The sequence below is a fragment of the Acipenser ruthenus genome, chromosome 21, assembly GCF_902713425.1.
Source record: "Acipenser ruthenus chromosome 21, fAciRut3.2 maternal haplotype, whole genome shotgun sequence".
In the NCBI taxonomy this organism is placed as follows: Eukaryota; Metazoa; Chordata; class Actinopteri; order Acipenseriformes; family Acipenseridae; genus Acipenser; species Acipenser ruthenus.
Window position 1 is genome coordinate 24357397 of NC_081209.1, and position 27698 is coordinate 24385094.

Here is a 27698-nt window from a genome sequence, read left to right on the forward strand (position 1 = left end):
ATAACACTATATTTTTCGGAAGCCTGCTACTTACTCTTTAAATTGCAAATTAGGGTTTTATGGGCAGTATTTTGTAGGGACATTAGTAACACACAGCATCAATACAAATACATAAATAAATCTGCATCTTGTTCTGCTCTCAGAAAATGACTAAAGACAACACCCTAACTTTCAAATTCCCTTATTATTCTAGGAGGAAGTTGGGAATGCTTTCAAATATTCTTTCAATGGAATGCTTAATTAACTCAGCCTCATTCAAAAGAGAATTTGCCCTGCCTTACTTTTTCAAACTGAAATGTGACTGAATTTCCTCTGCGACTTAATTGAATAGAGTTAATGGTACAAATGGATTTCAGTGCACATAATGAGGCTTATTCAAGACACCCTGACTCAATTACCTTCCAAAGTTCAGGCAGGTTCCAGAAAGCCACGCAGGGAAGTGCTTTCATATTCCTAGCATCGGTTTGACGTTATATACAGTAAATTGCAGTTTACAGGAAACAGTACCAATTGTTTAAATATAGTAATTCCAGAATAGGTTTCTGGGGTCCTAGAGTCTATAAAACAAAATGGTCATTAAAACGATGCCAAGAGCAATTACATTTAAAAACTGTAACCAAATTTACCGAAGTGAATCTTATGTTAATGCTACTTAAGAATATAGTATGAATGTGAATGGATATAATTTGTGACAGGTGGTTTGAGGCCTTTGTCATTCAATGGTTGGATGAAAATGAGGATGTTTCGATGGAATTTCTCCATGGAGCGCTGGAGAGAGACAAGAAGGATGGGGTAAGTGAAGAATAGACAATTTGCTTTACTATTCCTCAAATCTTAATTTTGAAAAAAAAAAAAATTGCCCTTGCTTCTTATAGTTTTATCGTAGCATTATGCCCTTGAAATCGGAATTTCATATTTACAACTCTAATAAAACGTTCAGTGTATTATATACTGTAGGCGACTTAATTTTTTTTTTCTCTCCCTTAGTTCCAACCAACATCGGAGCATGCCCTTTTTTCTTGCTCTGTGGTGGATGTTTTTACACAACTGAATCAGAGCTTTGAGATCATCAAGAAACTGGAGTGCCCCAACCCCCAAGCTTTAGCACATTTCATGAGGCGGTTTGCAAATGTAAATTCATTAATTATGGTCTACTTTTACAACAGTAATGGCCATTGTCTAGTATGGCGTATGATACATGTACTGGATACAGCCTTCTTAATTAGGCAATTCAGTACCATTTAGATACATAATCTAGAGTATTGTACAAACTGTAGTTCGGGTGTTTAACCAATTTTCTGTTCTTTATTTCCAGACCATAAACAAAGTGCTACTCCAATATGCTGCAATTATATCTAAATATTTTGGAGCATATCTTTCAAAGGAGAAACTGGTATGTAAGGATAAACTGATTTTTATTATTTTATCTTTCTATTTCATTGTTTTTACTGTTTTCACTTTATACTGTAATTGATATGCATATTTGCATACAATTCATGTTAATTTCTAAATAACAGTGTCACTAAGATAAACTATTTAGTTATGGAGCAATTTTGAAATTGAGGCTATTTAGCAGTGCTTTGTGGGCAAATGATGAGGGTTATATAGATTCCATGCTGATTTTTGCATAAGCTGAAAGGTAGCGTCATTTAGCCAGTCAGTAAAGCCATTAATAGCTGTAATAAATCTGGATTATATTGCTATCATTCCCATTTAATAAAAAGTGTAACCCAACACTTACAAACTCCAGATGTTAGCATAATAACGTTTAATAACCTATGAATCAATCAAGTCTTCATAACTTGTGAAGAGCAGGTTGTTTTATTATGAAGAGCCACACTTGCTGAAGCCTTTCAGGAGGAAAGAGCTGAATCATTCTAATTGCTAATGGTAAATGCAGCTTTGACTGCTCAATATTTCCAGGTTCATGTTGTATAGTAGTCACCGTGTTGTTGTGTGACTGATGGAGTAGGGACAAGATCCATTCTACAATCAATCTCTAAACTTTAACATCACTTGTCTGCAGTATTGATCATTTTTTTACATTTCAGAGTGGTCTGAAGTATTACATTTCTTTAGAAATCAAAGATAGCATTCAGCAACTTTATATTTTGAGGGTTTGAAATATAATACAGAGGTAAGCCACTTAAAAAAAGCCTAGTACTCATAGGATGCATTTTTGAAGCAAGTGCAGATTTAAAATAAACCATGAGAGTGTGAAACTTAGTTACAGGAAAATCCACTTTTTTCAAATAAAGGGCCCTTACATTCTTTATAATAATAGAATACCTGGAAGTGTCCAGTTATATTTCTGGTGTTTATTCCCAGTACCACAGGATTAATATCATGTGCATTTTCATATGCAGTGTATGTAAATCCAAACCTATTAATATCCTATTACAGTATGTATGTCCACTACCATTCTCCATTGTTGTTTTTACAACATTATTTTGATTATTATTTACCAAGCTTACTGACTTTTCCAGCAAAAATACCCCAAATTCAACCACTGGGGCTGCTTCTGAAACTCCATTTCTGATATTTTGGTCCCTTCTGTAAATTATTTTTAGAGATATTCTCCTTACTAACTCATAGTTGCCAGAGTTGTGGAGGGGGGCATAAAGCTATTAAGTTCTAACAGGAGGCGAAAACATTTTGGTGGGAATCTCAGCTAATACAGTAAATGAAAAGTTTACCACCAGATATCAGAGCTCTCTGGACACTGACTTCTTCCCAGGGTACACTCATTGTTGGTTTACAGATGCCTTTCAGCATGTTCTCCAGGTTTATAAGATGCTCAGTATATATGTTTAATTAGTGTACTTTTGCTTTGTCCAGTTCCTAACATGATAAACCTATTCTCCCAATATAACTTAATTCCAGATTTTTAGACTGTAATGAAATTGACGGAGAATAAATGTGTCATTCATCATTGTTATCAATTACACCCTTATTCTAAGAAGACAAACATTTTTGGATGTTAGAATAATCATTTAAAAATGTATTATTCATATGCATAGTATATTTTTTAACTGTCTTTGTTAATTCTACAAAAAGGTTAATACATTTACAGATTATTCAAATTGCATCATTGCAGAAATTTGTTAATATTGCAATAATATGAATGCATTAGTACTGAACAGCAATTAATTATTTTGGCAATTCCTGTTATGAAAGGGCCTTTTGACTCTGTTCATGACTAGAAGCCCTCTTCATTTGTTTGCGTAAAATCTTGACAAAGGTCAGCAGAACAAATTGCTGGCATACAAAAATGATGTAATGAAGAACATTTGAATTACCCCTGTAGGGCCAGAAAGTGGTACACTGTCAGTGCTGTGATTGGCTACTGCACCAATTACTACGGACAAGACAAACTGTAGTTCACCCACAAAATCATATATATGTTTACAATTTTAGATAACCCAGTTTGTTGCTCATCAGTTAAAGTCACATCATTTGCTGAATTGTGAAAAAAATATATATTAAAAATAACTTTTAAGAGCTAAACTTAGTACATTGTACCCCTTTCAGATGGGCGTTTCCTTGTTTTAAATCAATTGTGCATTCCAGGGCAAACACAGTACATGGTGTACCACGTTGTAACTCGTACCACAAAATAACATCACACCGGTATTAGGAATTGGAATTCAGTGTGTGGTGTATTTATTAATCTATTTGTTTTGAAAAGCTTAAATGAATCTAAAATGCCAGCTGCATGGTTTATATTGGGTCTTCTGGAATTGTATGATTGTCCTATTATAAATCCTCATAAATCATTATACTGCAATTTGACTGCAACCAGGATCTCCTATATTAACAATATTCCCTACAGGCCTGTCACCCACACATTCTGTTGGCATCCAAGAGATTTATCTTGTATCTATTGAAATACTCAATCCTCAGCTTTTTTTCCACTGCTATCATTATTAGAGTCATAAGGGCAGATAAACGCCTTGCTAACTCTATCACAGTGGAAGAACAATCAATTCATTATGTCCTAACTTTTGTTTGGAGGATGTGATTACTGTAAGTAACTGACAGGCAAATAGAAATGAAATGTCTCAGTGTGCTGTGGAATTTAAATTAAGTGACCTGTAACTGGCTGGAAAATCACCTGTTAACATTCAGGAAATTCAGGTTATTTGAATTATTACAGATTTTGAAGGGTACAAGACCCCAGTTCTTCATTTAAATATTTTGTAATTTTGGTCAGGGATGCATTTTGCAATTACTAATATATCTATCCATCAACTTTCCTTCAGCCTTGCATCCTGATGAACAACATTCAACAACTGAGGGTTCAGCTGGAAAAGATGTTTGAGTCTATGGGCGGCAAGGAGGTCAGTGGTTCATGCAGCACTATTATGCCCTGGTTTTTATTGTATCCATTCCATCAATGTTTAATTTAAAATCTAATCCTAAATATGAACACACTGCAAATGATGACTAGTGTTTGTATTTACTGTGTATCCTATGGCATTGATTGTGATATATTTCTATTTTAAGTTACTAACATTTTTTTTATTATTATTTGTTTAAGTTACGAATGCTTTGTTTGTAATCTGCCTTGTCGTCGTTTACTGTTTTTTATTCTTCATTCCGCTGGGCTGCAGGATGAAGGGGCAGTTGCCTTTTGTAAGGTCTGTTAAAAAGGACTCCTTATGCTACTTAATTTAATGAGCTTTAATGCACGCCCAGATTGACCTTTGCACCTAATAATACAGCCCCACACATATATTGTGAGCCTGCGATGACAGTCATCCACTGAACCATGTGATTATACATATGTCTACACTTTTAGCTCACTGAACTGCACTTCATTTTGCACACATGGTTTATTAAACGGTACTTATTACATTTAAAGGGTGACCATGTTTAGAGCTATGTGCTTCATCATTTGTCATACTGTTAACCAACAAAAAGTCCATGAATTGTACAAATTGGAAACAATCTTTTGTCAACACAGAGGCATGTGTAGAATTAGGAAATGCCCTTTCCTGATAATTCATATTCCCCTCTTGGTCCTACCCCATTATCATAATAAAATGATACATTATGTAAAATGTTTTAATACAAAGAATGCAGTCATGTGACAAAATGAATTGTCTGCGGACTATCTTGTACTTGTAGCTAATGAGGAATTGCACTGTAAATAAGTCAATAGGTGTCTTCAGGCATGTTGACTTGTAATGTGTGAAGATAAGAAAGAATACAAAAATATGTATAATTTAAATGGTTTACAAAATGTATCAGAATTATTAGTATGGCACTGATAATGTGCTTGCATCAAGTGCATCCCTTCCATCACGCTCATTTCAACACTCTCCAATACATGTCACCTTTTACTCTGCACACTGATGGATCTTCCCTTGTCTTTGTAATGGGACATATCTGTCACACGGAGGTTGAGGGGGTGGCATGAAAACGCATATCTATTCAAGTGCACCTCAATAAGCACTGTAATGGCACAAAACTGATTATTTCATTTCAAGCTTCACTCCTCAGCATTTCACACTTTTTTTAATATAGCATTTTGATGGTTCAGGTTCCGATTGCTGTTTTGGATTTGCATGTTAAGCATGTTGGATTTTCAAAGTTTTAAATTTTAAATATAATGTTGCATGTTTTGGTGACTTGGGAGAATATTGCATTGCTTAAATACTGACGTTTCAATCCCTGTTATTACTAACTGGAACAAACGGCACGTTTAGTTAATCTAGCTAATTCCCTGCTGTCAGAGAAGTCCCCTGCTGTTAGAAAATAATGTGTTCAGCAAGTATTTGGTGGAAACTTGCAATTATATTGGTTACAGCGACTTTGTTTTAGTGGTTTATATGGCATAAATCAGAGGAGGCAACAGCGACTCTGATTTGCACTCTCTGGGGATTTTGTAATTTTAATGATCCATGCACATAAATGGTCCCCAGGTCCAACTTACTGTGGTTACCGCGGTTACCTGAAAAAAAAGAACCCATTCTGTAAATATGTTTCACAATTTCTTTCTCATTATACAACTTCATGTAACTTGAATTAACTATGTGTACTCTACATGCACTTTATTCTGGCTAAAACTCTACTGGAACTTTAATATTCTGGGTTTAATTTTTAGTATGATGACCTGGGTTTTATTTCTTAATTTTTTAGTATATATAATTTAGCCTTTTTTTTGTGTTTGTTTTACAAATGATTTTAAGAAGGATTTTAAGAAGGATAAATGAACGTACCTATAGTTTTGGTATTTATCTGAGTTTTCAGAAGCATCAATGAAAAACACCATATGCATCCAAATGAAACCAAAGTAGTATTAAGCAAATTAAAAAGCATACACATTCGATAGATTTTCTTATTTGCAAACTGAAAAGAAATGTGTTCAGTGATAAATTTGGAGCTCTTGATAAGAGAATTAAAATCTGAAATCTTAACGATGGCAGGCTGTATTGGTTTGCTTCAATGCATCTAATAATACAGTATATACACCTAAAATATCCATTATTTTGATTTATAGTGTGGCTTTCATTTTGGTAACTTTTGACATGCTATTGTGATTAAACAAAAAATATATGTGCAGTATGAAGCTTCTGCAAGTTGATTTGCGAAGTGTACCATTTGTGCTTTTCAATGTCAGACCACCATAATGACTATATGGAGGCCAGTGCTGCCGCTTCTTGCTGTAGATGTACGTCTAATAAATCCATAATTCATCAGGATCCTGAATCCTCCTGAGAGCATCTCAGCAAGTGCTTTGTCTGCAGGATGTAAAAGTTACAACGTATCAAAACGTATCAGCATGTTTGATTGTTTGTGTTTGTTACCAAACTCAAGCAAATGAAGGCTGTTTGATGCATGATATTATTAACCTAGTTTCTAAACAGATTGTGATCAGTCTATTACCGTGAAACAGTAAGAACTGCGATATACTGTTCGGCTCAATAGACACCAGGAAATATCCTAGTATATCTTACAATTGACACTAGGCCTAGATTGCATACTATTTTCAAACAGTGAATCACTGAGTGATGTGGAATTACTTCATGTTGGGGGACAGGCTGCAAACATTCAGCTCCTTTTGTTCTACTATTACCCACAAATTGCTAATGTGGTTTTCTTTACACATTCCCAGTAAAGCAAAGCAATTTTATCAGCAATTTTATAAAATCTTATCTTTCCTAGTTCAATTGTTCCTGTAGTCCTTAGCCTAAAGCACAGCCTGCTCATGTAGGAGGCAGTGTGGTCCAGTGGATAAAGAAACAGCCTTGTAACCAGGAGGTCCCCGGTTCAAATCCCACCTCAGCCACTGACTCATTGTGTGACCCTGAGCAAGTCACTTAACCTCCTTGTGCTCCGTCTTTCGGGTGAGACGTAATTGTAAGAGACTCTGCAGCTGATGCATAGTTCACACACCCTAGTCTCTGTAAGTCGCCTTGGATAAAGGCGTCTGCTAAATAAACAAATAATAATAATAATAATAAACAAATAAGAAATTAGAACTCTCAACTCTGTTTCTAAACAATGCTGTATCCTTGACTAAAGCACATTTCTGATAACATAATGTTGCTAGGTATTCTTTCCTCTAGTGCTAGTTCCGTTGCCTATCAAAAAACATTGGCCGCTTATTTAAAGAACTTCAAATGTCATTTGAATTACTCATTTAAACGTCCATTACTATGGTATGGTGTGTGTATCATTGTTAGTAGAACTGCTGCTCCCATATTGAGTTATTATATTGAGTTATTAGATGTTATTATATAGCTTTGAGATATGTAATAATAAGTGCCATGACTGAACAGCCTTCCCCATTCACAAACCAGTCTGTGTGCTAATAATGAAGTAATACATTATGCTGTTGTTTTAATACATCGATACAATGTAATAAGAAATAACTTTAGAGAATTTGGCTAACATAGAGAATCTTATTTTAAACCATGCCTGTCCTGCTACCAGTACCCTCTCCTGCTGTAAACTAGTCAGATTACTAAGGTTTCACCCCATAGTGACTGGAAGGTTAACCTCCATCACAAAAGGCTATGATCTCTTCTTCTCCAGATATATATCATGCCTGGGAACTTGACAAATTGAGAACTGACTTTTGTTGGCAAGATCATATAACACCTGTGATGGCCAATACCCCCAGAGAAATAACGCAGGGGTGCACCGTGATAAACCTTGTGAAAGGGCAGACACAACAAATGGGAGTGTTAGCTACAGCAGATTATTAGATCCTCTACTTTCTGTTTCTTAACTCTCTGTTACTGCTACCTATTGTCTCCCTGTGGACAGACCTCTTGAAATTAGGCTACAAAAGAGGTGGCAATCAAATGAATCAATCAAATATTAACTTTTAAAAGGGACTTGTAATGTATAGATTTTGTGAACACAGCAATGATGTATTTAGTTCAACCTACTGCAAGGGATTTCAATTGAGAAATAATCATTAGTATCAAGAGCTTTTGTTGTTGTTGTAGACTTCTTTTCTACTTGTCTTGCAAACAGCTGACTGGTCTTTTTTTATTGGATCTTTTTTTAACTTGTTTGTTAGTATCCAATGTGAATCTTTTTATTTTGAAGTAGATTTGATTTATTTAAAATCCTTATTCAACAGGACTTGAAGATGTCAAAGTAATTACCGTAAAATATAAACCATTTAAAAACCATGCATTTTATAACTTTCTGCAACACTGGAGTTAAATGCAATGTGATGCTCATTGATTAAATTGAGAAGGTGATTTTTTTTTTTTTTTTTTTTGGTCAAATCAAAAAGAGCTACAGTGGGAATTTGTATTGTTCAAAAGTAGTGAACTGAATTTGTAAATAAACATTTAAAGTACAAATCATTCTTATATGTGTATTAGGATAAATACTAATAAAATACCAATGATTTCATTTCAACGCATTAGAATGAAAAAAAAAGTATTATACAAAATGAACCCCTAAACCAAACATTACAGAATTACATTTTAGATCCTGAAAAATTGGCTGGTATAATATTTGAGTTTCTGTTGAAGTATATGGGCAGTCAAACTTGATGGCTATTTACAACCTGTTATGTGTCTTTTACAGCTGGACCCTGAAGCCAGTTCTCTCCTGAAAGAATTGCAGATAAAACTCAATGCGGTTTTGGATGAGTTAAGCATCGTTTTTGGTGCAAGGTAAACACATAATAAATACAGTTGCGATTTGATTTTGGTTTGATAAGAGAATCCCTGGAGTCAAGGCATTTAGGTTCTGTTAAACCCGCTTTGAATGGGATATTTTTCACACAAACAAATATACAAAGTGTCAGTCACTGTACACAGCCATCCCATTTAATAACCAAGCAAATGTTCAAACAATCAAGGTTGTGTAGCTACTGCACATTGGGACTTAATGTGGTGTTTAGGTCAACACTTCAATGAGAAGTCACCATAATTGTCTTCATATGTTATAATTACATAAGGTAAATGCCATGTTTTTTTTTATATTTATTTCCATCAGCTTCCAGCCTGTAATTGAAGACTGTGTCAAGCAGATGAACCAGGAATTGAGTCAAATGAAAGGAAATGGGGCTGCAAACAAAAGCAATGCCACCATGGATGCAGAAACTGCCCTAAGGCCACTCATGGACCTACTGGATAAAAAGTAACGTGCGACAATTGATGTACCTTTCAATGAATTTGTTATTTTTTATTTGTTTTTCATCTTTGACCCGGTGTAGAAACTCACTATTTTCAATACCTTATTTGGACATCTCAACACATATTTGAAGCTAGCCGAAGCAGGAGGTTATACTGGTTCAACAAAACAAATTTAAAAGTCTAATTTAAAGCCAGTTGGTGTAAACTTGTCCTGAAGGTTGCTATACCAGCTGGATATCCTATAACAGTAAATGTATGTTCCAGTTCTCGATTCTTTCTGGTCTGGCATTTTCAGTCTTGCAACGATCAACTTCTACTTAAGTTTCAATGCAGTTCCAAGAATTGTGAGGTTTAACTGTCTAACGCTATGAAGGAAACTGCAGTCGTTTATAGTCGTTTTCAGCAACGGTAAAAGATCCAAAGAAATGAAATATTTAATAGATATTCAGGACAAAAAGGGATTTTAGAGAATCCTCTTTAATCATATACGAATAATAAATCCTTTCCAGCCTAATTTATTTATTTTTCATTTTTACAATGTGTATTTCTAAACCCTTGCATTCACAATTCAAGAAGATTAAAATGTGAAGTTGTATATATTTGTTAGGAATGGTATACTGTGACATATTATTAAACACATGTATGGGATGGAATATATATATATGATGCACATTCCAATATGGAAAATCCTGCACTGAAAATGTAAATCTTACAGTGGCAGTTTGACAAGTAAGTGCTAAAATCGTACTTCTCAAAAAAAGCTTTCTAGGTAGCTTAGCAGTGCATGGGTGGTCTGCTGCTTTATATGTACAGTGTGTCTTCAAAACTGCATTGAATATAACAAAGTGCTTTGATGTCTTAATTCTGTTCTTGGTCTTTTTGCAGCCTCACTTTGTTTGCTAAAATCTGCGAGAAGACAGTGTTGAAAAGAGTTCTCAAAGAACTGTGGAAATTAGTTCTGAACACTATAGAAAAGCAAATTGTATTGCCTCCATTAATAGACCAAACTGTGAGTACATATTGAAACACATATTCTAGCTGTTTGGTTGTGTGTACGTATTGTAAGCAAAGCTCTGGTTGGCCTATTGCCTGAATTTAAATGTAAAATCAAAACCTTATAAACAGTTTCAGCTGTGGCAATGATCCGTGTACACATGAGAAAGGGGTTAGTTCCTTTAAGCCATTTATGGAGCATGTTAGAGTCTGTTCTCCTTGCATCTAGAAGTGCTCTGCAGCAACACTATGATATGCTGGAGAAGGCGAGAGCAGTATGAACCTACAACCCAATAATAATACATGTGTAGCAGATTAAACATGAAAGTGCATTTAAAAGATAATAATGTCATAACCCAGGGCTTTCTACTCCAGACCCTTTCACTATGTTATTATAGAGTAACTTTTTTTCCTCCTCCACAAAAGCAAAACTTTGCTACAAAAGATTTTCCTATAATTTGTTTTCGAGAAATGTCTAGAAATTGTACATTTCCATTGGGGTATGTTAACTTTTAACTACAACTGTATCTTAATGAAAATAAAAAACCTGTTGTTTCACTGAGTTCATTACAGTACAGCAGTATATAAAAATGTCACATCTAACATCAGCATCTACCATTTTCTATAGGCTGTCATGAATGTGTTGTCAAGTTGTCCAAGGCAGTCTCAAGTGTATAAACTGCTGTTAAATGGCACAGCTATTCCAACAGGTTGTTAATTATAAAGTTTATAATGGACAGAAACCGATATAATGATCCCAGAAACCTATTATGGCTTTAATGTAAAACAGCTTGAATATAAAGAAATACTGTATGCAAGGACTTCGCTGTTACATCAGTCCAAGTAATAGTTCTTAGCTTCTTTATTTCCCCCTAGAATTTCACTTGTTATGGCAGATGTGATGTGACTTTCAATGTACATTAAAAAGAGAATGTAATAAAGAAGCTTCTGTAAAATAGGAAGAGGGGTCATCAATAACCCTGTCATATTAGAGAGCACACATGTACTTTATCATTTTAGCTGAAACTTTTCCATCACAAAATTGCCTAAATGTCCACTTTACTAGCCTGTGGGTGTGTTTATGGGATACAGCTGCAGCCCCTTTTCATGTATTGGAACTGATTGGGAACCTGGTTCAACAATAATAAATCTAAAACAGTTGATGTAATAGTTGTCTAACTAGTTATGTCACAAGACGTGTTCCAATGTAAAGTCAGTATTTGTTCAATTCTACCCAAGCTGGAGTGACTTTAGAGGGTTATAGTTCTTTGGCTTCTGAACACTTTCTGTACAGTACTCACAGGATTGCATGTATCTAAGAGTTTAATGAAAGTACTGTTCCATTTTCTTTTTGCATCCAGGGAACCCAGCTGATTTTCAATGCAGCAAAAGATTTGGGACAGCTGTCCAAACTAAAGGTATTTTTTTTTTTTTAAATTGACATAATAACATTTCAGTATGCCACCTTCTGTAAATATTTTACAATAACGCAATCTCTGTTAAATTATCTTAATCAAAGCAATAGGCCTGATCTTGCAAAGGCAAGCATGGTGAAATGCATATACAGAAAGTATGGTAAAGCAATGTATAAAGTGTGGTAAATGCACGGTGCAGTATAAGGATCTTTAAGATATAGCTCAGAGATGCTCAGTTTACACTGTTGCAGCGGTTCTGAGCATACTAATTCTTCCAAAGTAATTTCTTTAACAGTAAACTTTTTTTTTGTTTGTTTGTTTAAACCAAGTTATTTATTTGAACATACAGGGTGATATATGAATGTCAGGAAATATAATTTTAAGAATGCCACTGGGTATGTAGAAATTCTAGTGCAATGTGTTTTGTTCATAGACCATCATTATTAAGTTTGTCATACCTTCTAATATAAATGCTAGCTATACAGTAGTTCAAAATATGATGGCACTTTGTCAACTATTTGTAAAAGTTTACAAACATTTACACTATCGGTTCATTTATTTCAATAGAGAACGTATGTAATGTATGTATTTTTTGGGCTTCTCTGTTTAATCATAGCAGGTAGTCTGCATTTTCACTTACATTCCTATAGTTACAGCATTCACGTTTTCATTTATAATTAAATCCACTATTTAATGCAAAACAAAACTTACATTTTCTATAGCCTGGGCATTCTCCGAGTTCTGTAAATGCTTATAAACAAATTAACAAAAGAAAATCAACTATTTGAATGAACCCAATTATCCTGGAGCAGAGAATGAAAAGTTCAATACAAAAACAGTGCAGAAATACATAAAGATCTGTCTAAATATTTGCTGGCTCCCTGGTGTGAAATCATCTAACCTAACTGGACTACTTGGTGACCCAATCCCTTATTATTAGTTAGCACAGTGACTGTAGGTTGACTTTAACAGAGAGTAATAGGCAGTCTTAGACTTTCTTAATCTCAATGCTGTCAGTGTACATTCAGCAAGTTAACAACTAATCAATATCCTTCGACAAAACATTAAAACTCTTGTATTGGAACTGAGCTTTCAAAATGACCCTCAAGGTGAGATCAATGGACAGCTGCTTCTTCATGAGGCGGCACGGGATCGGCATCCAATAAAAAAAATGAAAATCACCTCTGTTCACCTCGTTTTCATTTAAACACGTTGGAGTTCATCGGGTATCAATCCACAGCAGCACTGCACTGGATACCATTCCCAAGAGAAAGCATGCTGATTAATTGTATTAGTATTGGGATCTTTCTGAATTATCAAAGTTTGGCGAGGCTGGGGGTTGTTTCATTATTAGTATTGTTAATATTTGCCTTTTTATTTATTTTACCCTGCTGGAATGTACAGGCATATTATATATATATATATATATATATATATATATATATATATATATATATATGAGAGAGAGATTCAAACTGTTTATCCAGTTGTAGGGATCTTGGTTTAAATGTCTCATCTGTTAATCCAATTGATCCAAGGCTGCTGCTGAGCTGCTCATCTGAAGCTTCTCAGTTCTTGCTGTTCATTGACAGGAGGTCATGCATGTTTTGACTCAATGGGGTTATACCTGCTTCCCTGGGAAGGAAAGTTGTTCTCCTCACCCAAGTGTTAAAGCCTGGTCAGTTTGGCACTATCTATCAATGCTGAGTGCATTTTGACCTTATAAAGAAAAAGAAAAAGTAGTACAGGAAAATAAAAAAAGTAGAACAATGTTTTATTAAAATAGCAATCCTATCTATTGCAACAGGAGCATGTTATTCGAGAAGAGGCTAGAAGCCTGACCCCAAGGCAGTGTGCCGTCATGGAAGTGGTGTTGCCTACCATCAAGGTATTCTTTTAATGCGTTTTCCTTTTTTGTTTTTGAATGAATACTGTATATTCTGAAATAAGAAACCATATCCATTGCAGACCCCCCACACATACTTGTACACTACAATGCAGTAATGTTATTATGGATCATATTTGGCCATATTCATTGTGGTGTTCTGAATGTTATTATTACATGATTCCAGAATAAAACTATCCTGTTAATTGCCAAACTATTCTTTGTCTTAACTGTTCTATGGCAACATCCATTCACTAGCTTATTGTTGACCACCTATACCCAATTAAATTGCATTTATTGCAGCAGTTTAATTACTATGTCCACCCCCCCACTTCTGTGGTGGAATTCTAATTTGTTAATTAGCCATTGGTATCACACAAATTTGTTTTTTAGCTTATTTGCATTTTTTCAACATTAACCTTTGTGCTATTCTGGTTGAGAAATAATGTTGATACCTATGCTTAAGAATTCTGTACGGGGGCTCAGTTTCATCTCAGGTTTCCTATATATTGGCTTGGGAAATCCATGAAGCATCTAATGCACAACTAGGCATAGCTGCACAGATAATGCACAGATACCTTGTGGCGTTTTAAATTGATCTGCATGTCTCCAAGGAAATAGCTTCCATATCTAGATCCATCATGATCTAGACATGCATTCTATCAGCATCCCATGTGTCCCAGCCCAATTAGCAGAGTTAAATACTTGAAATACAGGCTATGTTCTTGCCCCTGCTGCAAGCTATGCTGCCTGCCTTCACTACAGACTTCACACACAAACACAGATTATGTCCTAATCCTCCTTGACACTAGAAAGGTGACATTAGGTTAATCATATGTCAATTGTACCTAATACAGCACGGCCATGTTTCTCAACAGCTCTGACATCATCAACTGTCAGCTCTACAGCTCTGTCCTGCAAGAATGCACCCCCAGCTACACTTTGGTTTCTTCCTCCTTCATTCATGGAAAGCAGTATAGCCTAGTGGAACATAGGCCTGGGCCACTAACTTCAGTTACCCCAGGCAGACAGCTAGGATTTATTTAATTTTCTGAAAGCAAATGAACCGCATGCCTTCGGTTAATGAGCTGGTTCACTTTCTTCTTATTTCCAAGTGAGTTTGGTTTCACATAGCTATCACAAGAAATGGAAATGGACTAAAAAGGGTTTTGTAAAGCAACTGAACCAAGACCACTTCTTAGACCCGTTATAAGTGCATGGGGCAAACTGTATCCATCTAATTCTGTAAATGACCCTATATGCATGCGTGGATTATACATTAGCATGAAGATATTTCGAAAGGATTTCCAGATGTCGTGTTCCCCTAGACGAATCGCGATTGAAATGGGGTGTTACACCTCAACGAACCAATCCCATAACAAAATGACTACATTGGTATTGAAGAGGATTTTGCCAGAAATGTTAGGATTCTGTGCACTAGGGTTATCCCTGATTGTATGAGTGCTTGAAACCTCCACACCATCTTGGGTGCAGGATCTGGGTACTGCTGCTGAAGGACAGTAGGGTCAGCTGAACTCCTGAGAGATCTTTCTTCAGCAGCATTGGATTATTTACACATGATACCAGTAAAAAGTGTCGGTTTGTTTAATAAGTTCATCTAGCTTAAGCACAACTGTCTATATGCAGGGCTGAAAAAGCAAACCAGAAGCAAAATGTAAACTGAAATCTAAAGCTTTTTGAAACCATGCCTGAATTTTAAAACTATTGTTCAGACCACATTCATCTTAATTATACTATGACAAAGCAAAGTATAATTTGCATGTGTCCCACTTAAGATGTAATTTGTGAAATAACTCAATTAAATGGTTGACTGCATTGATAATTTAATTATGTCCCCTATTTCTTTACATTAACATACATTCTTTTTTCTGTTTATTTATTGGTTTTTGTTCCTTTGCTATACAGACTATAGTCCAGATTATGTGTTAATAGATTAACTAATGTCATTGTGAATTCAACATCCAGGTATAATTGCAAGTTGTAAAATGCCTTACAATGAATATTTATGTAATGGTATGTGTACCACAACTAATTCTTCATCTCAATAATGCCACAGCCAATTAGAGAAATGGCAGTAATAGGCCATAACTGCCACTTTTACACTGATGTGTACAGTACAAAATTTGTGCACTTACTATATTTGGCTGTTTTGTGTAGGTATGATATTATCTGTTCCTGTTAACAAAACAGAATTCCCCTTTTAAATGACTGTCCCACTTCTTTCTCTAAGCAATATTTTCATGCTGGAGGAAATGGACTGAAAAAGGCTTTCCTGGAAAAGAGCCCAGATTTGCAGTCCCTGAGATATGCTCTTAGCCTTTACACACAAACTACTGATGCCTTGATCAAGAAGTATACCTGCACTCAACACTCTCAAGGTAAGCAACTCCAAGTGGATCAGATTAAATGCATGTCAAACTTTTATGTAAGTGGTTTAATTGTTTTATTATATTGAAAAGGGGGGTTGAAAATACAGTGTTGCTCTGTTACATCCCTGTTCCCCCATGTACTTCCAGGTATTTGAGAGCAGCTTGCCACAAGCACACCGCAGCCCTGCTAAACGTATAGCAGAACTCTTGTGCCAATAAACAATCATTTCTATAGACAATAATATGACAATAACAGTAGATAGAATTTTTTTTTTTTTTTTGATGCAGGTCTTAGTGGTGTTGCTGTAAATTATTTCAGAATTTGGGTTCATGATATTTGATTGCTTAGTAAATGTTTTGGTCTTTATTATTGATTCTAATATTATGATACAGTGTGGTTGTGGGTTACAGTATGAAAAAAATGACTTAAAAACAGCTGTATCAAAAGGTCAATCAATCTTTGTGTACAGAAGGTCAGTCTTTCACTTTCAACAATAGAAGAGGCTGAACTTGGTTTTGAATAGCAGTGTCAAGTTTTCAAATGCTTAATTCTAGGGGCTACTCAGGTCAACTTTTACATTGCCACATAGCTATGACAGATATTTTGGGGACCATTTTCTGTATTTATGACATTATGGCGAGCAGCTGCACATAATTATTCTTATTAGAAATGGCTTTTCTATTACCCCTCTGTCTGTCGCATGTCATTTTAAGATGGAAATAAATGTACCTGAGCAGAACACGTTTGCACCATGTCTTGTGTGGTTAGTAGAAAATGTATTGCCAGCCTGCTGACCTGAATTGTAATTACTTTTTGGCTGTGGCCCCCAGCGTTATGTCATTTGTAAGAGCAGAAACTAGCAAAACATAAATCTTGTTGCCTTTCTTTACAGCTCCTCTATGGAAACAGCATGAACGATTTTCGGCTGGGGATATTTACTTTTCAGGCTTGGTTTCATAATTTATTAAGTAAAAATAACCACAGCAGCAATGAAACATCTTACAATGGCCAATTCTACCTGACATTTCTGAAAGTGATGAATATGCTTCTGCAATTTAGTGTCTGTATTAGCAATTGTCCTATGTTTTAACTTTAGATGAAAGTATGTTAAGGGTTTAATTGTGAATTATTATAATAATGTATTTTCTAAGTGAATGGGTATTACACTTGGGCTTCTGTTGACTGCTCACTTAGACCTGATATCAAAACTAAAACTGACTCAAGACATGACAAAAGCTCAGCAGGTGAATTAAATGAAAATGTGCTGTTGCTAATAGAAACATGCACTTTTTAATAGACAATTAACTTGAAATGCTCTTTAGCTGGAATGATATTTTATCACCACCTGTGTTTAGGGACCATGGGTCTTTCTGCACTATTTGGATATATTCACAGTGTCAAGTCAAACCAATCAATAAGGGTGTATATAGAGGGTCGTGAATGATCATTTGGGATTATTTTACCTGGTGTGTGTTTACTTTCACTGTCAACAGACTAGGCTTTGACGTGGATTCATTTCGAACCCTGTTTATGGCCTCTTCAAAACCGTCTTTTTAGAGAAGTCAGACGCAGGCAGATCAGTAACTGGCATTTCTTGCTAAACTCGTTCAAGGAAATCAGAGTCAAAATCAAAACGACAATAGACGTTAACATGTATTGGTGGCAATATTGTTTTAACTACCAAAGCACAGCTCTGTCCTGAATTTAAGCTGTGCACCACTAGATTGAAATTAAAGCAAAGACACATTCGAAACTAGTCCTGGTAAGCATGGTATTCCACAACTGATCTTATTCCATCACATAAGAATAATAGAAATGTATCCCACGCTAGATATACCCACACTTGTGGTATAAAAAAGTGAAATGTAACTTTAGAGAACTAATGCATTGTGTTCTTGCCAAACGCTATAAAAGTATTCCTTAAACAAAACAAGCTACTATTATGAGAACACAGTTATATACTGTTATACAAAATGCCAGCTCTGTAAGAAAAGCAGGATAGGATTTGCAAATAACAAGTCTTTATGAAATCTTCTTCAATAAAGCTTAGGAAGATATTTCTCATGCATAAGGTATTCCCTTGAACTGCTTAAATGATCCACTTTGAGTGTTTTTAACATTTATCCACACATAACCACATAGACACAGACCACTAAATCATGTTAGGTTTCAGAATACAAGTGTTTTTAATAGAGCATATTAGACAAAGAAACTGTAATTGTAGGGGCTCCCAAGTGGCGCATCCAGTAAAGGCGCTCCGCGCGGAGTGCAGGATGTGCTCTATAGCCTGGAGATCGCAGGTTCGAATCCAGGCTGTGTTACAGCCGACCATGACCGGGAGTTCCTAGGGGGTGGCGCACAATTGGCTGAGCGCTGCCCGGGTAGGGAGGGCTTAGGTCGTCAGGGGAATCCACGGCTCACCACGCATCAGCGACCCCTGTGGCCGATAGGGCACCTGTGGTTCTGCAGAGGAGCCGCCAGATCTGTGTTGTCCTCCGGCACTATAGGTCTGGTGGCATTGCTGTGGATCTGCAGTGCGAAAAATGGCGTCTTGGCAGGAGCACGTTTCGGAGGACGCGTGTTCCAGCCTCCGTTTCCCGAGTTGGCGGGGGGGTTGCGAGCGGTGAGCCAAGGATACAGATAATAATTGGGCATACTAAATTGGGGAGAAAACTGGGGTAAAAAAATTGACGACGACTAAATTAAAAAAAAAAAAAAGAAACTGGAATCGTATTGTTTCCAGCGTATTTTCCTGACACGGGTGATATTTTAAGTGCCTTTCACAAATGTTTGCTTATATAGTTGTGCCCAGCAATCGCATCAAATTCTGACAAAATCTACAATATTGATGCCAACTAGAGGTTAGAATGAGCCGAGATCGCATTACTTTCTGGGTGATGGCAGTCCAGTTTCTGTTATAGAATTAAAGGGGATTCAGTAGTTGGGTTTGCAGTATTTTTCTTCAAATCACTAAAGCAGAACATCTTCTCTTTCAATCGAGTTACAATATTGATTCTGTCGCTGCACAATAGATTAGATTTATTGGGAGCCAGGTAATCCCAGAAGAGGCTTCGCAGAGAGTTTTCTAAAAAAGGAAACATTCATTTAAACCTCTCTCCCTTCACAGGATCTCCAAACACAGACTGGCACTTACAGTTGTAGTGTATGATGCCCTGTGAATTTGCATAATATTTATCGGGGCACACTATGTTATTGTTTTCCTTCAAACAATTTATTAAGGATTTGAAATGGGACTATTTCAAACAAAACCCCTGTTTCAAGTTAATTTCTATACTGTACTCACTGTAGAAATTCCTCTTTGCTGAGACATGCTCATAGACAGTTCATGATAAAAGAATATAAAGATTAAGATTAACTAGTCATGAATGAGTTTTTACTTCAGGAATTTCATTCTAAATTTTAAAATTATATACAATCAGTAGGTGTTACCACTGTTAATTTTTAATTGATTGAAGCATTATTTAATCATCCATAACTAAATCAGTTTAATATATCGTTAAAAACACTCCAAAGTGAACCATCCAAACTATTACTTTGAGAAAAAAATTATTCGAAACTTTGTGACGAAGTTCACTTTGCCATAATCTACTGTATAAATTATTACAGTTTTTATCTACTCTGTGACTCAGTAGAAGAAGGTATGGGGCCAGTTGCCTTGGTTTTTCTCACTTTGATGCAATATAATGGCCCCATATCGACTAGTTTGTTATGATCTGCAAAAAAAAAGATGAATCCATCCTTTGGTTAATTCAGCTGACAGCAGCTGTTCAAAAATAGCTAATGGCCACTGGGATGATCCACATTCACAAGAGAATAACCAAACAGAGCAGATCCCCAGGAGAACACAAAGGTGTTTTTTTTTTTTTTGGTATTTTTTTTTTTTTTTTATCTGCCAGTTTCTTTTTACATTTTAAGTAGCCATGAGACAATATACGCTGCCGGTTGACTCAAAATCTAAAAGGAAAAAAAGCACAAGTTACCAAACCAGAAATAAAAAATGTAGACATTTAATTAAGGGGCTTGTATGTAGTCGTACATTTGTTTCTTTAGTTTTATTTATTTATTTATTTTTAAGTCAGTGAGGGGTGTGCCGTACACGTCTTCCATTTTTGTTGCCTGTCCACGTCTGGTTGTTCCCCTCCTTGTCGAGTGTGGAGGAGACATAAAATTGCTATGCTAAGTGTGACCATATGATTACAGTATGTATATATCATCTATTCTGTGTGTCTTGCCAGTAGGCTTTACTCTCCTACTCTTGCATCTTTTGTTCTTAACTGCAATGGTCCATTAAAGCAACTGTGGTCTCCAAAGTGAATTTGCAACATACTGACTGTCCATGGATTGAAAAGTAATCATTAAAAATAGCCTCGCTATGTTATACTAATGTATGTTGTTCACTACAAATATGAGGATGATGGGCTCATTCATCATCTAAACCTGCACACTAATTGGGTGTCAAGTGGGCAATGGGAAGCCTAGCGCGTGACATTTCTCCAGTTACCAGAGTTTGAATTCCATGTGAAGCAGCTCCTCGGATCTTTGTGTGAGGCAGTTTGACTGCTCAGTCAGAAAAAGAGTGAAGTTACTCAAAACAGGGGTTTTGTGCTTGTTGAATAATTAGTATGTAAAGTATGTTTTGTCAAAAATGTTCTGCTAAACTTATTGTCATAGACGTTACATGTAATTAGTTCCTTATTTCATGTTCGTGCTTCTTTATTTTTGTAGTTTGCTGTATACTTCTGGCATAAATTCTTCCCCACATCAAAAAGAAAGGTGTACTGTATATTTATAAATCTAGATTGTATATTTTTCTCTAGAGACAGTAGTTCTTCATGTTGCCAGTCCAAATAAATAAAAACTACTCTAAACAAGGCAGGTAACCAAAACAAGGCAAGGGATAATGTTGCTAGCTCTAATAAGAGGTAAGAAAATTGATTTTAAAAGTTTATCCTTTTATCATATATTTATATGCACAATACAGGAACGTGCCCGGATCAGCTTTTTCTAAGCATGTCTGCCAAGCATCATTCACTTAGAGAGTGTGGTTTTATTATTGCTTAGTTCTCTGCAGGGAGATATTCCCATGGCCTAAATTCTGAAGCTCACAGATCAGCATTTAAGCTTAAACGCCCCTACAAATGTTTGAGGAAAGAGGTTGACGCATAAAGACAAGCCTTCTTGTCTGTTGTGTTCCCCAATAGGTTTCAGTTACGTGGTTTTGAATGGAGAATGGGACTTCAAACAACAAACAAAGTAATAGGGCACAGCACATACACTGAAGCCCAGATCTTGCAAGTTTTATTTGTCTTGGTGCTGCAGCTGCCACAGTCGTTGTGCATTTTTCAAAACCTACAGGTGTCCATTGAGGATGAAATTTAAGTTTTAATCTGCACAAAGGCTTTTAAAATCCTCCACAAACTAAAACAATGCAGTTGAAAGAGGTGATCCTCATGAAGCCAATGGTTGGTTAGCATCACTGTTAGCATCAAGCAACACAGCAATATTTTCCTTATTATAAATTCTTATCCCAAAAGGCCCTAACTGATGCAAGTGCAAAGGAATGAAAACATTTAACAGTAAAATGCAACTTGCAGTATGTGTAGGAAGGAGCAATCTTGATAGTGTTTGTATTGTTAACATAATTGTATTCCTCTCTGAAAATCCCATTTGGGCACTTTTCAACTCAAGTTAGGGCACAACAGGCCCTAGCGACTGGCTTGTATCAGTCAGAGGAATAAACGCACTGGTTTAGTGAAATATGATGTCAGAGGTTCCAAGACTATTCCTGGAATTTAGAATACCTAGAACCTTTCTGGCTTCCATTCTAACCATTAAGCCACCCAGACAAAAGATATCTTAACATGGTTTCGTTCAAGTTAAGATCAGATGAATGGTATTTCTACTGAGATATAGTAAACTGTTGTCAAAGTATTATATTCTTCTGTAAATCTGATCTATATAAAACAAGATTTCAGAAGACAATTTATGCATTTCATACAATGTCCTACTATTGACTTTGAGCCTTACCAGTAAAGAACAGGATGTGTGCAAAATGATAGTCATTAAAAAATACATATCTTTATCTAAAGTAGGAACAGTGACATTTGCACAACAATGAAGAGTGAAATCCTATTAACCATTTCAAATTCCAGAAAAGCTTTTGAATAGATTTTAAACAGAGAACAATGACTACTCATGCATGTTTCTACAATAGTAAATCTGCTATGCATTTGGCAATGGAAAAATTGTTTTTGCTACACTGTGCCTCATTTGATGGTTACAACCCAGTCTCTCCCAGTTTATGGATCTTGGCTGTCAAATCAGCTGTATATGTAATCAAAGTCCCCTACTTAAATACACAAATAGTTGCCCAGGGTAACTGGAAGTACCAACAATACATGAAAGCTGAATATATTGTTCTTAGTAAGTGTGCTGTATGATTAAGTAGCATAACAGACTATTGTTCATGGTATTGATTTCTCCATGGAATTATGAAATGTTGCAATGCACTTTCGTCATGCTGTCACAGTAGCTATATAACTAGTTATAAGTGCTAATATCCTGCTGTGCAACCAATTGTCAATTTACAGATCTTGTAAATGTCTCCAGCCATCTGAATTGGTATTACAAAATGGCTATGTTTTATAAGGAGACCACATTTAAATAGCTTTAGATGAACAAGTTTGCAATGGCAGCTTGTCTTTGTTTGTGGTTGAAGTGGGTGTTCAACCTTCAAGAATTATTCATGATTTTCATGATACAGTGCTCACACAAAAGGGTGTGTTTAAGTTTAAATGTGTAACTGATGATAAAAAGACTAGATGAAGTGTGTGTGTTTTAATTACAAGCTGTTAATTTGTTTAGGTCAATCATCCAATGGATCAGTGGGCGAAATATCTGTTCAAGTGGACCTGCTGACACACCCAGGCACTGGGGAACATAAAGTCACTGTGAAAAGTAAGAGTCAAAAGCTATTTAACCTATTGAGTTAAACAGGTTGATGAAATTATGAGGTGGCCGAAGAGGAAATTGCTTTCACCCTTTAACAATGAACAGGCAAGGCTTCTGTGAGTGTGAGGTTAATTTTTTGGGTCACCTGTTCATAAATCTTACACAGCTGCTATAAACCTGCCAGGCTGCAGATCATCAATTTAATCAGCTGAGTGTAAAGTACCCTGTTTTTAACTGAAATGATTTCTAACCCATTTCCACAATGATCATTTGAAAAAGTAAATTAATCAATTAGAACAAAAAAGATGCCATTTTCACACAGCAGCCGCATGTATTTGGCCTTCTCTTTGAAGATTTGTGTCAGATGCCTTTTCTTTATTCTCATTAGATACTTGAAAGGGTGACATGAGGAATAGGTGTCCACTTTGATTGCCTGACTCCAAAGTTAATGCGGATAATAACTACTCAACCAACACTTTGGGGGGGAGGGGGGAGGGAAAGGATCTCAAAATAAAATAAGATACTGCACAGTATCTCCATAAGTAGATGACCCTAGTAACAGGCAAGGAGAAGCATGACTGTTCAGTGAGTCCCTAAAGACAATTTAGATCAGGACATTTAAAACCCACAGTGGATTTAATTTAATGTGCCCCCCAAATATTATAATATTAACAAGGGTTACAGCAAGTAAAAATAATATGCTTCTCGCAAACACTAAAAGGTGTAGTGTAACTCCTTTTTAAATATTTAACAAGATATGTCCTTTGAGATGATGTCATCCCATTTAAAAAGGTGTGACCCCACAGTACAATTAGAGTCAGCTCTTCACCCAGTCAGAAGAGGCTTCCCATTAATTGCTATGTGCAACAAAGATCAGGAAACATGAACATTCCAACATTCCAGAATGACTGACGGTGCTTCAGTGCCAAGTTGCCTTGTCATGCCAATATACTTTGATGATTAAACTCTGGTTGCATTGATTCTCTGAATTAACTCTGGTCTCATCTCTTCCTTCTAGTTGTGGCAGTGAATGACCTAACCTGGCAAACAAATACCATGTTCCGTCCCTTTGTGGAGGTGAATGCTGTGGGGCCCAACCTCAATGACAAGAGGAGGAGGTTTGGCACAAAGACCAAAAGCAACACCTGGTCCCCAAAGTATAACGAAACATTCCAGTTGTAAGTCATGTCATTTTCATATTTCCTGTTTTACTACAATAGGTTGTGCAGCCCTGTGTCAAATGTGTAATTCAGACAAGCAATTTATGATGCTGAGAAAAGTAAAGCGGATCACTGTTTGGCCTCACACTGTAAATGAACTTTCTAATATATAACATGCATCAGAGCTTCAACAAGCAATGACAATAATGTATTTACAGAATTTGCAGACATGCCTTTTTTTTTTTAAAGACAATCCAAATTGAAAAACTACTTTGCAATCTGACTAGGCAATATAACACTACTTTTGAAATAGTCCGACATATTTGGTAACCATAGGAATCCTCTCAGCTGTCTATACCTTCTGGCAACTTATTGTACATTATTGCTTGCCAATATGATTTGTGAATGTTTTACTTGAGTGTGTAGATATTGAGATTGCCTATTTTCTTTTAATCATGCAGCATTTTGAGCAACGAGGATGGCCCAGAGGTCTATGAGCTTCATCTCGCCGTGAAGGATTATTGCTTTGCCAGGGAAGACCGTATTATAGGAATGACAGTTATCCAATTAAAGGACTTAGTGGAAAAGGGGAGCTGTGCATCCTGGTATCCTTTAGTGAAAAATATATCTATGGATGAAACTGGATTGACCATTCTGAGAATACTCTCCCAGAGGACCAATGATGAAGTGGCCAAAGAATTTGTACGTCTCAAGTCAGATTCACGGTCTGCAGAAGAAACTGTATAAACCTGAAGAGGATTGAGTGTAAAGGAAGAAATCCATTAAGGAGATGGTATACTGTAGGTGCAGTTATACTGTTTGTTTAGTGCATGTGTGTGAAAATCTGTTGGAATGTTAATTTTGAAAAACGTGCAAGTGTTTACCTATAATTATTAAGTACTTTATTCTAGAAGATACATTGAAGAGACATTACATACTTTCTTTTGTACAAAATGTAGTCTTTTTGGACAGAAAACTGTTCAGTTAAAGTGCCAAACCAGAAAACAATGGTAATCTTGGTATCTTTTCAATTTGTTTGACTATTTTGTTTGAGAGTTTCATTCTGTTTAACTGTGTAGTGTTAACTGCTAAGTCTGTTCATTTGCATAGAGTAGTTGTTTGTTAGTATGTTTGACATCACTTCCTGTCCTGCGCATGTCCTTTGTTCCATGTCACATCCTGTATTTCATAGTGACCATTTGCTTTGGGTCCCACAAACCCAAACCCCCTCCCCTTTGTATTTTGAGCTGACCTAAGGAGACATTTTCTAATACGGCAATGACTGCTATGTTACCTTCGTAGGTGTTTGTAATTTTATAACTCCTGAAAACAATGAAGACTCTTCTTCTCTGCTATAAGTTTAGAAAGAAACAACAGAGACATTTTTTTCATTGGCTTCCAGCCTTTCTGAATTATCACTGTGAAGATGAGCTTTGAAGTCAAGCTTACATAACATTGCTACCAGTTTGATATTGTCGTTTCATATCTAGAAATAACTTTGTTCTTAAGAAACTGCCAAAGTTATATAACAATGTTTGTACAAAAAAAGGCAATCCATTACCTGTATGAAAAATGTACACGTGCTTTACAATGATTGCATTAATGATTGTTGATGGTTTGGTTCTGAGAATCTTCTATTTTTTTGATCCGTGTGAAGCTGTTGACCACTTTGAAAGTTGTAAATGTTGCTTTACATATTTGTTACATCAGCTGCAGCCATTTTACTTTCTTTAAAACAACAACAAAAAAAGATTTGAACATTTGGTAATTATGCAACATTTCTATGTATTGCACTGATGGCGATTGTATGTCATGTAAATATATTTAGTGAGAAATTATAAAAAAAAAAACTGTGTTTTTTATTTAATTTCAATGCATGCCCTTGTTGTCCTCACAAATATTATGGGATCTGTTCAGTTGATATAAAGAGTGGCAGTGGCAGATCTAAATACTGCCGCTATCTGTAAGGTTGTTTGGGTACCAAAACGTTATGAATAGCAACATTACTGATACATCTGAGTCGCATTAGTGTATTGTTGTGTAAATCAGAAAACGTATTTATCAGACAAAGGATAGAAAAACAAATCACTTCTTGCCATCACGCTGTGAAACATGCATATGATATGAAGACAATACACTGCTTCATCAAGCAATGTCAGCAATGCATTTACTTGCTGATTACCTGCCATTTTTTTAAAGACCCCTCTATAACATTAAACACTTCTTTACGATGAGGAGAATACAGTATTGTGGATTTAAAAAAAAAAAAATCATCATTTTAATCCGCCACAATTCAGATCAATTTCACAGAAAGTACTCTTTCATCAAGAAAATAGACCTGCGCTGATAGACACCCAGGAAATTACACACAAGAAGAAAAAAAAAAGTTAATCCTGTAATTCTTTTTTGATTCACCCTTTAGAGTCTGATTCTCATTAATCTAGTCCCTGTGTTTCCCACAAGTTATTTCATTCTGCACAGTACCCAGACATACAAACAGATATGAATTATTTAAAAGCCAGAAGCTTCAAAGTGACTTGGTCTATTAGAGACCACTTTATGTCTTGTTACAGCAATGGATTGCCTCTTACTGGAATAAGGATGTATCTAACATTACTCTTAGCGCAGTGAAGTGCTTAACTATATAGAAGTAAATACAGTTGGATGAATAGATGCTTGCTTGGTAATACTTGTTCCTTTTGTCAGAAAATCTAATCAAAGCAAATAATTCTCTTAAATAACTTGCCTTATGAAGTTACACCTTATAAATAGCAGATGTGCTGTAAAGAAGGGTTAATTACTACAAATCTTATGGGTCAACAAAATATTTAATAAAGTAATAATTGAATATAAATATGACATCTTGCTGGGTAGGCTCTGACATAGAACAATAGTGATTGGTTGTATGGTATATGACCTATAAAAATAATATCAATTTCACAGATATCTTCCACTGTTTAGAGGTTAATATTTGAGAGCGTGATCACTTTCCTTCTATGGAGTTCTTGATCGTAGATGTAAAGCTACTCAACTAAAGTGTGACTTTCACAAAACATATGGGGATCTATCACAGTGGTCAAAACAGTGGCGGATTTGAATACCATTCTCCCAAACTTTGTAAACCTTATTTGTTTTTGTATGGAGTCATGTTAGTGAGTCAGTAATCACAAGGTGGGTCATTGAAAACTCCAGCTGGATTATTAAAGACTAAAAAGCTGCACTCTTTAGATCTGCCATTGTTTAGTGCATTAAAATATACTCCATGGTACAA

The 27698-nt window shown here is 35.8% G+C and overlaps 1 protein-coding gene across 1 annotated transcript in view; it reads left to right on the forward strand.

Moving 5' to 3' along the window:
• Window positions 1–27173, forward strand: part of LOC131699131 (protein unc-13 homolog C-like) — a 92091-nt gene extending 64918 nt beyond the window's left edge. The window contains exons 20-32 of the mRNA XM_058995165.1: window positions 696–792; window positions 988–1131; window positions 1316–1393; window positions 4263–4340; window positions 9058–9146; window positions 9472–9615; window positions 10497–10620; window positions 11966–12022; window positions 13827–13907; window positions 16156–16303; window positions 23181–23273; window positions 24286–24445; window positions 24889–27173. Of these exons, the coding sequence (XP_058851148.1) occupies window positions 696–792; window positions 988–1131; window positions 1316–1393; window positions 4263–4340; window positions 9058–9146; window positions 9472–9615; window positions 10497–10620; window positions 11966–12022; window positions 13827–13907; window positions 16156–16303; window positions 23181–23273; window positions 24286–24445; window positions 24889–25174 (1579 nt within the window). The 3' untranslated portion in view covers window positions 25175–27173. The remainder of the gene's footprint in view (window positions 1–695; window positions 793–987; window positions 1132–1315; window positions 1394–4262; window positions 4341–9057; window positions 9147–9471; window positions 9616–10496; window positions 10621–11965; window positions 12023–13826; window positions 13908–16155; window positions 16304–23180; window positions 23274–24285; window positions 24446–24888) is intronic.
• The last annotated feature ends 525 nt before the right edge of the window (window positions 27174–27698 follow it).